The 18202-nt window shown below is 34.3% G+C and overlaps 1 protein-coding gene across 2 annotated transcripts; it reads right to left on the bottom strand.

Moving 5' to 3' along the window:
• Positions 1-307: 307 nt before the first annotated feature.
• Positions 308-17923, bottom strand: LOC106058864 (speckle targeted PIP5K1A-regulated poly(A) polymerase-like). Of its 2 annotated transcripts, none has more exons than XM_056003667.1 (14): positions 17846-17923; positions 16801-16903; positions 16383-16490; positions 15593-15678; positions 14105-14335; positions 13055-13169; positions 9760-9863; positions 8789-8893; positions 6769-6908; positions 5584-5813; positions 4778-4867; positions 4381-4514; positions 2408-2582; positions 308-1981 (listed from the first exon to the last, which is right to left on the bottom strand). In XM_056003667.1, exons 2-14 carry the CDS (start codon positions 16850-16852, stop codon positions 525-527), a joined length of 3027 nt encoding a protein of 1008 aa, XP_055859642.1. In that variant the 5' UTR covers positions 16853-16903; positions 17846-17923; the 3' UTR covers positions 308-524. The 2 variants fall into 2 exon arrangements, with proteins under 2 accessions (XP_055859642.1, XP_055859643.1); XM_056003668.1 differs by lacking the exon at positions 17846-17923 and adding an exon at positions 17483-17501.
• Positions 17924-18202: the final 279 nt, after the last annotated feature.

The following is an 18202-nucleotide window of genomic DNA, read 5'->3' as shown; positions in this document are numbered from 1 at the left end:
CTTGAAGAACCATCTCAGCCAGAAACATGTTTTAGTCCCAGGAAGTAAAATTTGTTAACATTTAATGTAGTAGACAACCCTTGCCCAGGTTTTACCTAGGTGGTAAATTTCACCTTCCACTGTGCAAGCTTTCTTAGCAAACTTAGTTAATCGTCATTCAATGTTGCCAGTTTTAAATGAAAGCCCTAGATGTTAAGGATTGAGTAGGCAAATTTAAAAAAAAATGTGAATACCTACATTTTAAAGTAAAGAAATCTATTTGTAATAAAGATAAAAAAAGAACAGACAAAAAATGTTTTTGAATATAAATGAGCAACTTTAATTACAAAATAATCAATTTATGCAATATATTTAATTACTATAAAAAGTTAAAAGTGCAGCTATGACTAGCTTATTTCATGTTGATGACCATTGTAAAATGGTCTAAATTTTTTTAAAACAATTAGTTACTTATAATAACTATAATAATAATATAATAATAACTATATATAATTATCTGGACTTTTTACAAATCAAAAAAAAAATTAAAAGTCAGTTTGTGAAACAATAAGTTTTGAGGCCATGGAGCGGAAAGAGTAGTAAAAGTTTTTGAAGTTATTGAGACATACTGGAGTAGGTCTGAGTTTAATCAGAATATAAGGCAACATAGTATCAGTCTTCATGTACTTAATTTCACAAGTAAACTCAACTTCTTCATCTTTGGGTTCAGCAGTTTTCCGAACTGATCCAGCTTTACTGCTAGATTTAGGTGGAGCATCTTTCTGAGCTGATTTGCCACCGCTGCTAGAACAGGGATGAGGTTGCTGACTGCTGCCAGGAATCGAAGCAGAGTGTTGAATGCTGCCAGGAATCGCGGGAGATTGTTGACTGCTATCAGGAATCGAGGCAGATTGTTGACCTCTGTCAGGATTCGTGGGAGATTGTTGACTGCTGCCAGGAACTGAGGGAGATTTTTGACTGGAGTCTGACTCATTCTGCATGATCTGAAGCTGCTGTGCTTTTTGAAGAAGTTTCTCCATTTGTTGAATAAGTAACTGACTTATTTGTGTCTCAAACTCTAAGCTGCATTTACTGAGGCGATTTTTCTTCAATTTACTTCTCCCTATCCACAATTTGTATTTACACTGACACCGATATGAAGAAATTTTGTTTTTAGAAAGAGGCTGGTCTCCAGACAACAAATCACAGTTGGCATCTGCATCAGAATTTAGCAGTTGATTCTGTCTCGTTACCACAATGTTTTCAGATTTTGGTGAGCAATCTTCAGAGGGCTCAGGTAACATCTGCTCTGCACTGATGGAATTTTCACAGATTCCCTCACAGAATCTTTTCATGGGGTTCTCAACCATGTTCTCTCTGCAAAGGTCTGAGGAATGTAAGGACTCGCGACTGATCAACTGGTCCAGCTTTGCCTCATCGCTGCTTCTCTTGCAGGAGGACATTCCCAAGGTAGACTGACAGTTTCTCTCCGATAAGGGAGAGTCATTTGAGAGGGTCATAGAATCTATCGATGGTGAGATTGATTCTATTGTCTGAGTCACTGAATCCCCAGCAGTCTTAACATCAGCGATGCTGGCATTATTTGAGAGGGTCATAGAATCTATCGATGGTGAGATTGATTCTATCGTCTGAGTCACTGAATCCCCAGCAGTTTTAACATCAGAGATGCAGACATTTTTGTCTGGCTCATCAAGAGATGTGATGGATGCCAAGAAAACTTTACTCAGAATGTTCAGAGCCATTGTGTGAGCTAGATCACACCACTGTAGTGCTATGCTCTGCTGATTCTTCTCAGTTTGAGATTTTAATTGCAAGCTGGCCATTGTGTCCGGCGAAGGTTGAATAGGGATACAGAAATCTCCATTGTCCTGCTCACCTTCAATTTTGGTCGCATGTTGGTCAGTTGTTTTTTTCTGGCTGTTTACTTGGCCTTTACTTTTATCTGGACTATTAGGAGGTTCTGGAATAACTGTTAATAATTCTGAAATAGAAAAGATTTTTTATACTCATTAGTTTGAAATGAAAATATCAAACGATCTAAAAGATTACAATAGTCAATGTGCTTGCCAACATACATATGCAGCCAATAGTCAATGTGGTTACCAACATTCATATGCAGCCAATGTAAATTTAGTTATCTTTTTATTATTATTTATCTAGCTATTTAATCTCTCCAATTCTTTTTAAAATATTTTTTATTATTATTGATACTTCTATAATTGTGTCTACTTGTTTTTATAATTTTTCATTTTAAATTACTTCACTTAGAATCTCCCATACCACTTGGCACATTGGCGGCAAGCTGTCTCCATAGAGATCAGTCACTGGAAACGTCTGATTGGATTATTTGACTATTAAGACACACCATGTATTACTCTTCATTGTTTTGACTACACAACTTTATTACCTGCTATTCCCCAAATTTCAGAGGAAGGCTGAAGTTCACCACTGGAGGGCCAGGGGGACATTATCTCTGCTGCTCTCTTTACTTCCTGAATGAATTTAGCTCTTGTCTTTTCATTCACATTGCCAAGTACATTGTGAGTGAGAACAAAGGGATCTATCAGCATCATACAGCCAGCCTGCAGAAACACAACACTTGCTTCAGTCAAAGGATTAAAAAAAAACATCACTTATTCATTTTAAAAAATTGAGATGAGTCTTACATGGATAAGTTAAGTCCTCTTTCAGACCTAGCGACCTATAGCCCAGTTTCTGTGACTGACTGTTAACTAGGGTGTCATGTGGCCAGCACAATGACAAACTGCCTTTACTTTTCCCCAACTAATGGCAGGTACCCATTAGAGCTAGGTAGACTCAAAGGCACCCAAAAGATCCCAAAAATCAATCTTCCAGTCTTCACCAAGATTTGAACCCGGGACTTCCAGTTAGAAAGCCAAGCGCCTTACCACTCAGCCACCCTGCCTACATCTTACATGGATAAGTCAATAAAAACTTTTTAAAATAACTAAACTACGCTTTCACATTCTTCTTCATTTTGTCAGCTTTAGGTGGAGTATCCTTCTGAGCTGAACTACCACTACTGCTAGAACAGGGCAGAGGTTTTTTGACTGCTACCAGGAATTGAAGCAGATTGTAGACTGCTGTCAGGAATCGAGGGAGATTGTTGACTGCTGCCAGGAATCGGGGGAGATTGTTGACTGAAGTCTGACTGATTCTACATGATCTGAAGCTGCTGTGCTTTTTGAAGAAGTTTCTCCATTTGTTGAATAAGTAACTGACTCAAATAACAAAACATAACTTTTGCCCCATAGGCTGCTCTGTCCATCAGTTTGGATCTTCTATTAACAAATTCGGAATGAAAGGCTGTGACCTTGACCTCTTTTTGTATTTGAGAAGAGATGTGCCTTATTACAAGGTAAAAGATTTTGCAAACAAAAAAAAAAGGGGGCTATGTTTTTTTTTTCTTTTTTGTTTTAAAGCTATTACAATGTAAGGATTATAAATTGTTTGCATGTAAATTCCTTCTTCTTCATCTTATCAGCTTTTTGATGCTGAGCTGTAAGCTCTTAAGCAGCCTGTGCCAAGGAAAAGTAGTCAGCTGTTCTTCACAGCTGTTCCACAGTTATGCTGGGGTGTTGTGGTAATAGGGTCTGTCTGAGGTAATAGGGTCTGTCTGAGGTAATAGGGTCTGTCTGAGGTAATAGGGGAATTCTAAGAGGGTATGATTGACAATTTCATACGGGTGGGCACAATATCTTTAGTGGGTTATGTGTGTGGAGTTAATTGTGTTTAGAAGAAAATTTTAACCCAATAGCTCCTATTCCCAGGCCCTAAGCAAAGAAGGATAACTCCAATTTAAAAAATCCTAGAAAATATATTTTTTTTTTTAAATAATCAAATTTAAGATCTAATACATATAAACAAACAAACAACTTAAAAATATATATACTTTTAATACCATTAGAATGTAAAATAGCTTTAAAAATACCCATTTTGCCAAGTGGGGGCTTATACACTGGGGTTATGGGCCTGTTCATTTTAAAAATTATTTAAGTAATAAAAATCTTCCCAATGTTATTACAAATAGAATCGGAAATCTCCAAAATTATCTGTAATCACACTTGCAACGAGACTAGAATTAATCTTCTTTTTAAAAAGTTTAAAGCAAGTATTATGAATAGGGGATTTTAGAAACATTCTACAACGGTTTAGGACTAAAACGGGAAAACGTTTCCAACTGCAGAAGGAGCTAATGGGTTAAAATCTGTGTCCTGAACTGAGTTAAAAGATAGCTCTTTGCAGAGGATTTGCCGTCCAATTTGTTTGGTCATTTTTAAACATTCTAGGCACCTTCTACATGACTAGAGGAGGGCTAATGAATGAGCACAAAATCATGATCCTAAGGGAACTAATTACCTTAGTTGAAGTAAAGAATGGATCCTGTGATATAGTGGCTCGACTGGCAATGGAGCTGTCCCACATCATCAACACATCAGTGTCCCAATTGACTGAAGCGGAGAAGAACTGGAAAAAGCCTTTCAACAGATCCACTGCATTAAAAAAAAAAAAAAAAGCAAGAATAAGCAAGATTTCTTATTGAGTCTCATAACCTGGACAAACATTTATGTAAAATTAAATATCTGATAAAAAGTAGGTGCACCTTTCTAAGCATAATAAAGGCAAGGGCGAAATCAGATTTTCTCAAGCACTTGTATATATTTAGATATATATGCAATAGACAAAAACTACATAAAGACTAATGTCTTTTCTCTGTAGAGGCAGCTAAAAAAGACTAAAGGAAAGTCGAACTAACCAACTGTTTCTTTATTATCAGTCGCAGGTAGAACGGCATCTGAGGGAACAACAATGCAATCCCAGTTTTCCACTTTTTCTCTATATGCACCTATTAAGGAACAAAATATTAGTCGTTGTTAAACGTGATCAAGAATGATTGATATGATAGTGATAGCCTTCATAACAAAACATTTGGTCCAATCCAGTAGAACTAGCAGTGTGAGCTGTTCTAAGCCATTGTTTAGAACACACCACAAAGTAACAAAGGCCAGTAAAATACAATTACCATAATTATTGCTCCATAGATACAGGCTCTATTTAGTCCTGTCAAAGTCTTAAGCATTCATCTATCAGCTATCAGTTGTTGGTTTTTAATACTTCACTGGTCCTAAAATTCCATCTTGCAATCTTAATTTATTTATTGGTGGGAGGTCGTAGGTTGGGAAAGGAAAATCCTCAGAAAAGTTTAAGGTGCCATACAAGAGGAAACCAGATGGAGGACTTGCACCAGGACATATAGCAGCTATAGGAAGACCCCTCTATAGTGACAAAAATAAAAAGGAACACAATTACGTTGGGCAGGTCACCTCGAAAATATGTCGGAGAGGAGCAAAGATTGTTCACTGGCAAAAACCAAAAGGCAGGCGATCCCAAAGGCAGACTACGAGTACAGTGGTTTGATGAAGGAGAGGTAGATGGAGATGCTAAGTGCAGGATAGATCAGAATGGAAAGATGTGCTAGAACAAGTCAGGGCCATCCATGGGCTGTAGCGTCAATGATGTAAATGGATGTTGTGGATTAGTTTAAAACCTTCCCCATCTTACCTTTCACAGAGCCGTCCACCTCACACACTAGTGGAATAACTTTTGGCTCTCTCTTCATCACACTGAACAAAATCATCAATGTCAGGGCGTAGCTAGTCAGCACTTGGAATTTACCAACTCCTCCGGTGAGCTCATGCGCCTTAGCCCACAGGCGAACTACATGGACCAGTTTTTGAATACGTGGATCGGATCCATACAAGCGCAACAAGAGGCTGTTGTACAGAGCTTTTCTGGCGATTGAAGGAAAAAAAATCAATAACAGAACTTGTGTTATCTTAGAGGCAGAATATTAAGTGTCATAATAACTTCATTCTGGAGGAATTTTACTAACACAAAAGTTTCTTTTACTTTCTGACTTTTTAAAAATTATCACAAACTTTTTCTTACAATTACATACTTTTTTTTATTATCAAATAATTTTTTTTTTACTTTCACAGACTTTCAGATTTTTTTTTGAAAGTATAACAGACTTTTTTACTATGTGTTTTTACTATCACTGACTAATGCTTTTACTTTTTAATTTAGAACTTTAGGCTTCCATTCTAGAAAGAAGATACTTATGCCCAAACTCAAACACCCTAAATACAGGTAGAGAATAGTCCTAGAGGTTGTGAGTGCCAATTATTTTTTTTTACAAAGCTTATATTAACTCACTCCTTTTGTATGGTAAAAAGTTTGTACACATTATTTCTTTCCATTATTTCTTTTACATGACAACACATTTTAAACAAGGGAAAGAAATTGTATTTGACAGATGTGATGGTATAAGTTGAATTAGTCCCCTTGAGGAACACTGAGTGAACATTTTTTGAAGCATTTATAAAACCGATCATGTAAACATTCACCACAATACTCCCTTCTTCCCTCCCCCTTTCACAACTGGTCCAGACAAGTGATAGGATCATAGTACATTGAGAATGCTAAAAGCTAAACACAAAACAATCTGTAAAAAAAATTCTATGGCACTGATTTATATATCTAGGTCAATAATACATATAACTGTATGACTGATCCGAACTAATTAATATATGTACGCTTAATAAAAGCTTGTTTTTTTTTTTAAAAAGTATTTTTATGTTTTTCTTGTTTAAGTTCTAGTTTGCAAAATAAAAACAAAAAAAACAAAGGGAATGAGAGGAATAATTAGACTTGATTTTAAAATAACACACAAAAAACAACACTGACCTGTTATTTAATGACAAATCACCTTTAATGCCTGATGAATGATGAGTAAATTTGATGACAGGGCATCTGTGACTTGGAATGGTAATAATATCTGTATACCACTTTTTACGATTTTCAAGAATTTTGGCCACCAGCTTTATCTAAACAGAAAGGGGGAAAAAATCTTTATATATATATATTTGAACAGGTGTATTTTAAAGCATTCTGTGTATTTTGGTGCAGGTGACAATGAGGAAAGAATTCCTCTCTAAAGAGATGTATTAAGTCGCCTTGTTTCTGAAGTGAGCTTTGAAAAGGATCTGTTAGAAATAAGAGTTAACTATGGTGACAGATTGTAGCAAGGAAACAACCACAGCTGATCATTAGGACGATATAGGCACTAAGGCCAACTTTAACAATTCAAACCTTTCTGTCAAGTGTAATAATAAAGTAAAGTAAAAATTAAAGTACCCCTATCAGACCTTCCAGATGATCCATGGGGATTGTTACAAATGAAATGACGAGCCCTCATGTTACAAATGAAACAAAAAAGACGAGCCCCCATGTTACAAATGAAATGAGGTTGCTTGTAAGAGTACCCCATATTACACAGTAATGGGGATTGATTTTAAAAGAGCACCCCACTCAATATAACAAAATTTTGATCAATTAATTTACCTATTAGCGGGTATAGCTAAAAATATTCAATTAGAATTATAGCTAGATTTAGGTATTTAGATCAAAAGGTCAGTGTTAATTGTGCTGGCACGTTCGTCCAGAGGTGTGCTGGTCCCTTCTTGTACTGCCTAGGTTATTAGGTATAACCTCCAGGTATACAATTCAACTAATGTATGCAACAAAAGACTTTACAAAGTCGCAGGTAAACATATTTACAAAGTTTATTTACATTGAGAAAAATAAATGTGTAAATAAATGGCCATCAACTCACAGGCTGACACAACAAAAAGTAAACAAAAGATACTAAAAAATAATATGGCACACAGCCCTAGTCATATGTTACATTATCGTCACATTCTGGTTATCAAAAATAAAGGTCACAGGCCTCAGGTCAACACATGACCACTTTTGACCATTCTGGGGTTACAAGCTTCAGGCTGACACTAGCCACTTTTAGCCTAAAAAAACAACAAAGGGGTCATGATGAACTATAGGCTTCAGGGAAACCTATGAGCCTACAAGCTTCATAGCATCCCACCTATAGACATCCGTTTGGTAAAGCCCATCTGATGATTCAATACAGGTTGAATACCTCAGAGACAAGGCTATAAAAATATGTAAAGTCCATCTGATGATTCAATACAGGTTGAATCCCTCAGAAAAAGGTTACAAAAATATGTCACGTTTGGGAGTACCCCAGGATGCAGAACATCAGGGTAAAAGTATACTACCTGGAAATCATTTGAGGCTATATCTCTACAAATAATACATTATATAAAATACAATAATACTAAAGATATACTTAGCCCAAAGATCTCCAGAGCAGGGCACACTTCTCCGAGTACCCCATGACACACGACCACTTACACAAAAAAAAATACTATTGACAACACAGGTCAAGTGGTCAAGCTGGTAACTCAGGAGCAAGTGGCAACTAAGCACAGTTTGCAAGGCCTTTTATAAACTACATAAGGGGAATCCCTCCTAACTTTACAAGTAATTAAAAATAGTTAGTTCCCCATTATGTCACAGGGCTGATGATGTAAAGATCATCTGTATTTAATGGCTGTTTATTAACAATGGTAGTATCATATGACCATATCATATGACCAGCACAACAACCAGTCACCTTTAGTTTCCCAACTAACATTCAACCCATAAGAATTGGGTGGACTCATGATGGTGTCTTGAAAATCACAAAATTTGAAATCCAAAGATCACTCAGTTCGGAAGCCAAGTGCTCCTCAACTTTTCACTATCATCATCATCATCACTCCTTTGAGTTCCTCATGGAACATAGGGCCTCGAACTTTTCACTATGATCTATATAAAATATATTTTTATATTAAAGTGATATAATTACCTGATCATATAAATCCATTGTTGACAACTGTTCAGTTGATAAGGGGCCATAATCAAATTTTAGAGTTTTTATGTCCTTGTGAAAAGGTAACTGTACTCTGGGTTTCTTAAGAAAAGAACAAGTCAATATTTCAGTAAGAAAGCCTAAAACAATAACCAAGTACTGAAGCCAGTATTACAGTACAAAAGTCTAATAACCAAATGTAGTAGACAAATACCAGTTTATATAAACCATTAACCAAATACCAGGAGTTGTACATGAGTATAGGAATATATTTCAAATTATACATTGGTAAAATGGCCCACAGTATATGTTAAAGGACAATTGTTTTGGAATAATACAACTTTATTCCTGATAATCCACCATAACATCATGAAATTTATTATCACAGCCACATAATATTGGATCCCTGGGCACACAGGAAACAGGTTATCAATGAAAAAAATAGTAGCCCCAGAAAATTACAACACTTTCATGAAACGTTAGCCACAAATCATAAAGAAGAGGCTCAACCAATGGGCATCAGGAAGCACAAACCGAGCTATGTACAAGGAAATGAGTAATCAACAATATTTCAACTCAGAACAGGACACACATCTTTCAATTTTCACCTACACAGAAAAATCCCCACATACCCACCCCACTGTACACACAGTTCCAACCATTACAAACCAGTCAAACTTACCCTCTTAAAATGCCACACATTTAAATTTACCTCAGACAAACCCTGTTACCCACAACAAACCCAGCACAACCAACACTCTGTATGGCAGTGCGGAACAACTGGGAAAAACAGCATGCTACTTTCTGTGGCACAGGCTGCTAAAGAGCTCACAGCTCAGCAGCAAAAAGCTGGCTAGACAAAGAAGAAGGACTTTACATGCAAACAATTTATAATCCTTGTGTTGTAATAGCTTTAAATCATATAAAAAAGTATCATAGCCACTTATTTTGTTTGCAAAATCTTTTACCTTATAATAAGGCAAATCACTTCTCAAATACAAAAAGAGGTCAAGGTCACAGCCTTTCGTTCCGAATCTGTTAATAGAAGATCCAAACTGATGGACAGAGCAGCCTGTGGGGCAAAAGTAATAATTTGTTATTTTGTATGTCCTCTTCTTATATGCAGTCCAATGTGTCATAAGAATGTGTGTAGTTGTTAAGGATATTTATTTCTTTTATTCGTAATGTCTTGGACCGTCAAAAGAAACTATTCTTTTTTTTTCATATGAGTAACTTTCTAATAACCAATGATGTGCTTTAGAGTAGTTTTATGCTAAATTGTAGAATAAAATGTACCACTTCCGTATGGGAGACGATAAAGTCACAACTGATGGGCCTAAGAAGTTTATATACATGTTTTAAAAAGGGTATGGGAAACTATGAAAGGAGGTAAAAGGATAACAACTAAGTTTTTAGGATGTAAAGACAAAAGAAGTGAGGGATTAGGGCACTATGATATTGTCCATTCATTTAAAGGCAAAAACATTCCGAATGAGCAACATAAAAACTTGAAAGTAAACCACAATTTTCAACTAGCAGGCATTAAAACTGCTATGTCAATTATTTCACCGTAGTAAACACAAGTATCAACTAGAGTATAAATATTTTGAGTACTTTAACAGTTCAATGCTTGTTGTGATAGTCTAATATTTATAACCTATATAGAAAATTTAAAGAAACTAATGCAGAAAGAGTTTACAAAAAGTATATAAAAATTAAACACTTAACCCAAAAAGTAAGCAGACAGCAGCAGAGTGAATACATAAACAATGTAATATCTAAAGATAACAACAAAAACCTATGGTCATACATTAAGTCTAAGAAAATGGAAACAACAGGCATAGCGCCATTAAAAGACGAACATAACATAATACATAATGATAATGAAACTAAAGCAAACATCCTAAACAAATACTTTGCATCAGCATTCTCAGCCCCAGGAGACAAAGACATATTACTGAATTTGAACCAAGTAAACAACATAGAAGATATAGTAGTACAAGAAAATGGAATTCAAAAACTATTAGCCAACACCAAACCAAATAAAGCTTCTGGACCTGATGGTATTCCAGCTAGATTACTCAAAGAACTAAGCAATGAGCTAGCCCCAGTGTTCAAAATACTCTTTCAGGCTTCACTTAACCAGGGCAGAGTACCAAAGGACTGGAAAGAAGCTAATGTCACCCCCCTATTTAAAAAAGGAGAAAAATCTGACCCAGGAAACTACAGACCAGTATCACTTACCAGCATCACATGTAAAATCCTAGAACACATAATATGTAGCAACATCATAAACCACTTAGACAAACATAATGTCCTCACACCATACCAACATGGCTTTAGGAAATATAGATCATGTGAAACACAACTAATAGGACTAATTGATGATTTTTCAAAAGGTTTAGATAATAGTGAACAAATAGATGCTATCTTACTAGATTTTTCTAAGGCTTTTGACAAAGTTCACCACCATAGTTTGCTTAAAAAATTAAAATATTTCGGCATTAATGGACCACTGCATCAGTGGATTAAAGATTTTCTGATAGGGAGAGAACAAACTGTAATAATAAATGGCTCTAAATCAACACCGATAACAGTAAACTCAGGTGTACCTCAAGGAACAGTCTTGGGTCCACTACTATTTTTAATTTACATAAATGATTTACCAAATTGCGTTACCTCAGGAACAAAAGTCAGATTATTTGCAGACGATTGCATAATATATAGAACAATAAAAACAACACAGGACACAGATATTTTACAAAGAGAATTAGATGAATTACAGAAATGGAAATCAAATTGGAGCATGTCTTTCCACCCAGAAAAATGTCAGTTGTTAAGAGTAACAAAAAAACTAAAACAAATTAATTCCACTTATCTTATTCATGGCAAACCAGTAACACAGACTAAAAACGCAAAATACCTAGGTGTTATAATAAATGAAAAACTATCATGGAATCCACATATTGATGAAACTACAAAAAAATCAAACAAAGCATTAGGATTTATTAAAAGAAATTTCTATAAATCAAATAAGAACATAAAACTAAAATGTTATTTAACCTTGGTTAGGCCAATAATAGAATATGCATCCTCCGTTTGGGACCCCTCAACTCAAGAAAACATTAAGAAACTGGAACAGACACAAAATAGAGCAGTGAGATTCATAACAAACAAATATTCACATTTGACTAGAGTAACACTTTAGTAAAATCACTAAATTTAGAAAGCCTTCAGGACAGAAGGCTCAAAAGTAAAGTAGCAATCATACATAAAACACTGAACCATAATCTTCAAATACAAAAACAAAATTTAATAAAATACTCTGAAAGACACAAAGATAAAGGCACATTCCTCGTCCCATATGCTAGGACAAATTTGTACAAATACTCCTTCTTCCCTAGTGCTATTAGAGCATGGAATGGGTTGCCTGAGCTAGCCAGGAAAACCAGTGACTGGGCAGAATTTAAGTCATTGGTTAATATGCATGACTAAATGCATGACGCTTAGGACATAATCATCTTCTTTTTTGAAGTAACGTCTGTATTATATAAGATAAGAAGAAGATAAGATAAGATAACTGTAAATGACAGGTTGAATGGTGTAAGGTTGCAGAATGTGAATGTCGTGTAATACTGAGTTTTTGCTTCCTGAGGTACTCTTGACACGTGACAAGACAAATACTATAAACTGACCTTAGTCCGTTTCAGCAGACAAACATGAAGTTTATTTTACTACAACAATAATAATACACTGTTAGTGCTACAAGTCAAGAAATAATAAACAATCCTATCCGCATAACAGCGGTATCAAAAGTATCCAATATATGTTAGTTACAAATCACGTCCGCATCTCAGCAGGTAACACTGTGTAGAAATATAGATCAACTAATACATGTCTCAAAAGACCACTGGCAACAACTGCCCACAAGTTACTTTCTAACTGAAATTACTACAGACTTTTCTAAGTCGCTACTGTCCATCCCGGACCAAAATATACTTGACCACTCGGTCCAAAGAATAACACTTGACTTCCCACTTGACTTCACTTGTCTGTTTGACTTGACTGACTGAACTCTAAGTCAACTTTATTCATTCTACTTCCTGTTTTCTACATCAGGAATTCCACGTGTCTTTTAAACTCTTAACATGACGTGAACTTTAGTAGATCATGCAATGTCAACTAAGACTGTGACAATAACAGAATGTGATTTTAATAAAAATGGTTAAAAAAACAAAAACAAAGAAAAAACAAGATACTCACTTTCAAAGTATCTGTTAAATAATACGGTCATATCATCACAAATCAAGGCTCTAACTTTTTCATCATCCTCTGTCAACTTTAACATCTCTGTCATTTGGTTAATTTGGTCAGTCAACTGAATATGGATGAAAACAAGAAACATTTGGTTAATTTGGTCAGTCAACTGAATATAGATGAAAAAAAGAACATTGGTTAATTTGGTCAGTCAACTGAATATGGATGAAAAAAGGAACATTGGTTAATTTGGTCAGTCAACTGAATATAGATGAAAAAAAGAACATTGGTTAATTTGGTCAGTCAACTGAATATAGATGAAAAAAAGAACATTGGTTAATTTGGTCAGTCAACTGAATACGGATGAAAAAAAGAACATTGGTTAATTTGGTCAGTCAACTGAATATAGATGAAAAAAAGAACATTGGTTAATTTGGTCAGTCAACTGAATACGGATGAAAAAAAGAACATTGGTTAATTTGGTCAGTCAACTGAATATAGATGAAAAAAAGAACATTGGTTAATTTGGTCAGTCAACTGAATATGGATGAAAAAAAGAACATTGGTTAATTTGGTAAGTCAACTGAATATAGATGAAAAAAAGAACACCTATCTTTAACTTGTTTTAAAGAAGAAGAGGAACATAGAAAAAGCTATCGGAAGACAACATAAAAGAATGGACGGCCCTATCATTGAAAGAGGTTCTATCCAAGGCAAAAGATGGAGAGGAATGGAAAAAGATGGTCAAAAACATATTGTATGGTGCCCTAGCGGTCTAAAAGGGATAGGCGAAGGTGAAGAAATATTTATCATTTCTGACTGTGATCACTATAAACCTGAACTATTTATGCTGTGGTGTTTTTAAATTCTCTCTCTTTGGTCCAGAATTCAACAGACTGAGGTAAATGATGTCAGGAGACTGGGAAAAGACTGATACAAGGGTTTTATGAATAGAAGAGCTAATCATATAGAAATTTCTCTTCATTTGACTCGCCAACCAGGCAGAGAAAAGTTGTTTTAGCTGTAGAATATAAGTGATAGAAAATCTTGACTTACATTGCATGCAGACATCAACGACTTCATCACCGCTGAATGAATATTTTGTCTCTTTTGCTCTTCTTCCTTCTCATTCTGTAAATGTATCATCCGCATCTGCTCATGCTTTGGCAAGTGAAAGACATACTGCTTTACGAAGAGTGGTGAACCCTGGAGGCAATGGTGCCTGACGCTGAGGCACTTCGCAACAGAGGGCAGATCTTGAAACTCAACATTAGCAATGGAACCACCCTGAGTAACAAATCAATACAACTTTGTACAACAGGTTTGAATGCCTACAAAAACTTTAACTCGATAAAGTAAGACTTTATATGTTGCAAGTAATTTTAATTACAAACATTATAGCATCACAGGTGAAAGTGTGTGTGTGCGAATATGTAATATAGAAAGCAGAATGTAAAGCGTATGTATGTATGTCCCGCATAGAAATCAAAACCGCTTGACCAATCTTGATAAAACTTGGCATAAATGTTCTTTAGATCATGGTGGAAACCAAAGTGTATGTTTAATGTCCCTCCCACAACCAGGAAGCCCTAAAAAAAAAATTGTATCTTTATTAAAGAATGAAACTTTTTACAAATCAGGTAAACTTGTTTTCACAGTGTTTTATAGTTAATATGAATATGTTGGCTAAACAGGTAAACCCATTTCACACTCAACTTTTATTTTCATGACACAATTTTTAAAATGTGAAGGGAACATTCACCATTCTAGATCCAAATCCAATCCACTAGATCAGAATACACAGACCAAGCTTTCCCCCAATTAGTTTCTTTTTAAATAGTCTTTTCTAGAATCATAGAAATTTCTGTACCAAATATTTTTTATATCTATCACCCTTCAGAAACTGACTAATGCAACTTTTTTCCTGACTTTTTTCTGTGACTTTTTTAACCTGACCCTGTTTCTAGAAAGAAGTAGAATGAGGTCACAGTTTCGATTTGTGATACTTAAAAGTATGTTTTTAGTTTACCAAAAAAATTGTGTCTGCATTCAGTTTTTGCCTAAAAAAATTTCATTACATGAGAATTAGTATACTTAATAAGGCAAAGTTGCCTACATGCTAACAATTTTTGACATATATTAATAGTTTTCTAAACATACAGGATTCTCTTGGTATGTGACAAAGAAGCAGTTTTCAACAGGACAAAAATCTCTTTGGATTATTGAGAACTTAAACCCATTAATCCAATATATGTTTTTAAAAAACAAAACAGTAAAGCTCTATGAACTATATAAAATTGTTGATTTGATCAAGCAAGCTGTCAAAAAAAAGGTTCCTAATATGCTTTATTTAGAATTCCACACATGCATTTAAAATAACTTGCAATAACAGAAAAATGCCCTAAAAAAATAGGACAAGATACAAAATTATCAGTATACTAAATAAAATTTCATATATTTATTTTGGGCTGTATAGAGCTGTGATCTTGAGAACTAGTTTGAACACAGATCCATTACAGTAAAAAGAAAATTGAATAGACTTACAGATTTGTTGTTCACTTTGATTTTTGTCACTGGACCAAACACAGAGAAGTAGAGTCCCAAGACATTCTTACAATCGGGATTGTATCCTGTACAAAGCGAAGATAAATGATGATGTTAAGTGGGTCTCTATTTTATCAATTTCTACTATTAACTCACAATTTCTTCCTTGTCAAAAAGAAAAAAAGAACAAATGTTAATTATTTCTTTTGACTACTTTTCATTCTACTATTGAGATGAAATTTCACACATAAACTTCAGATAAAAAAATTGGCCACCATTTTATTTTTGATTCATTCAGATGTTATTTATAGATCTAGATATATATTTATATTTGTAGAATGGCCGGTAAGCTAAGCTGTTAGAGTGTATTGCTAATAACATGAATGTCAAGGGTTCTATCCCCATACATACTCTTTATTTTTCAATGACAGATGAAATATAAATGTTTATTATTTAAACATAAAGTAGCCGTTTATTTTTATTTCTTTTTTAAATTACTTGTTTATCTTGATGTATAGTACAGAGAAATCATACTTAACCTCAAGGATAACCATGTTTAGAAATTAAAAATCCTTCTGCTTTCACCACACCAGAAAGGTTCAAGTCTAGACATATGTACAGCCTTTCTTAACTTTTGATATATTGTGTTTTGTTTGTTTTATAATGTAGTGGTCACCAAGCATAAATGTGTTCTAAATATTGACATATAAATAAGTTACTCTTTCCCCCAACCCTTTAACTTTAGTAGCCAAAATTAATTTCACTTGACATAATGTAGAAAACATTTTACCATTAAATCCTTTAACAAAAACTGTCCTTTGAGCAGCCTCTTGCAAATTGGCCAGGTTTTCATTAGACTTGTGTTTTTTGCCTTGACAGTGACCAAAGTAATCTCTCTCTGTATAAAACAATTAGGTACGTGTTGTTGTTTTTTTTTACAAAGATTCAATAAATACAAACAGTCCCTTATATCTTGATTTCAGACATTTAATTTGATATTAAATAAGACTAATTCATGGCCAAAATAATAAAAATAAAAGTAACTTTAAATGTCTAATCTGATTGACAAAATGTTTCAACAAAACATTTCAACTTTTAAAAAAAAATTTTCTTTTTCAAATATTTTAGGTAATAAGAAAACCATTATTTTATATTGAAAAAACTTGAACAAGACAAATTGATATGGATTCCTCACTATCACTACTTACGTGAGTTGAAATGGACTCCACAAACAGCACATGATATACCACCTTCAGACATAGCTGCTAATCAACTTGTTTCACTTCATCTGCATATCTTTAGTGATAAATACTGTAAATTTTAAAAAAAGTTAAGGAATTTAAATAGCACATCAATGGACTGCATTAACAGTACCTACTATAGCAGGGTTTGCAGCTAAAAACTACCTCTTCAATATAAAAAAAAGTAAAATTACACACTCAAAATTCTATGAGCGTAGCTAAAGAAATTCTTTCGTTTAAACCCCCTTTCAGCAGGGTTTGAAGCTAAAAAAAACCTCTTCAATATAAAGAAAAAGCAAATTACACACTCAAAATGCTATGAGCGTAGCCAAAGGGGTTTTGAGTTTAAAACCCCCCTTCAGCTGGGTTTGAAGCTAAAAAATACTTCTTCAATATAAAAAAAAAATTACTCATAATGCTATGATAGTAGCCAAAGGGGGTTTTGAGTTAAAACCCCCTCCAGCAGGGTTTGAAGCTAAAAAAATACCTCTTCAATATAAAAAAAAAAGCAAATTACACCCTAAAATTCTATGAGTGTAGCCAAGCCAAGGGTGATTTTGAGTTTAAACCCCCTTCAGCGCGGTTTGAAACTAAAAAAAAAAACATCTTCAAATCAATGTCTTCAATATAAAAAAAGCAAATTACGCACTCAAAATGCTATGAGCGTAGCCGAAGGGATTCTTTAGTCTAAATCCCCCTTCAGCGGGGTTTGAAGCTAAAAGAAAATAGATCTACCTCTTCAATATCAATAAGTTATAATCAACTTATATTAACTTATAATTATATTGACTCTTAGACTACTTAGTTAACTTAGACTTAGAGTCTTACTCTTATTGACTATTATTATAATTATAACTCAGGTCTCAGTTACTGAGTAACTGACAATTATCTATTACTATTATAGATATATATGCATAATGATTATTTACATAGATCTAAAGACTCTAAAATAGATTCTAATTTCTAGATGTAATATTATAAATATAATACAATAAAATAAGATATTCTATACCAAGAGATTTGGGGAGGGGAAAAAAATGAAGTTTAGAAACGTTTACTAGTTATGCTTTTTTATTTACCAATAGTATAGTCTAAATCACTGATCTAGATATCTAGGCATAACTAAATTTAGACTATATTCTCTGGTCCTCTGGTCTCAATCTATAGATCATAATCGATATGCCTTCTTCTGGTTTCTATCACTATTATGACCAGATTTTTTCGGGGGGGGGGGGGGTTGTTAAAAAGCTATATAGGGGCCTACTCACTTCGCGACTAAAGGAGGCTACTATAGAAGCACAAAATAAGTATTATATAAGATAAGATAAGATAAGCCTTGTTTATAGAATTAAAAGGCCTATAGGTCGTC

Source organism: Biomphalaria glabrata, chromosome 11, assembly GCF_947242115.1.
Source record: "Biomphalaria glabrata chromosome 11, xgBioGlab47.1, whole genome shotgun sequence".
NCBI classification, from domain to species: domain Eukaryota; kingdom Metazoa; phylum Mollusca; class Gastropoda; family Planorbidae; genus Biomphalaria; species Biomphalaria glabrata.
This window is presented reverse-complemented; position numbering and strand designations above follow the sequence as displayed.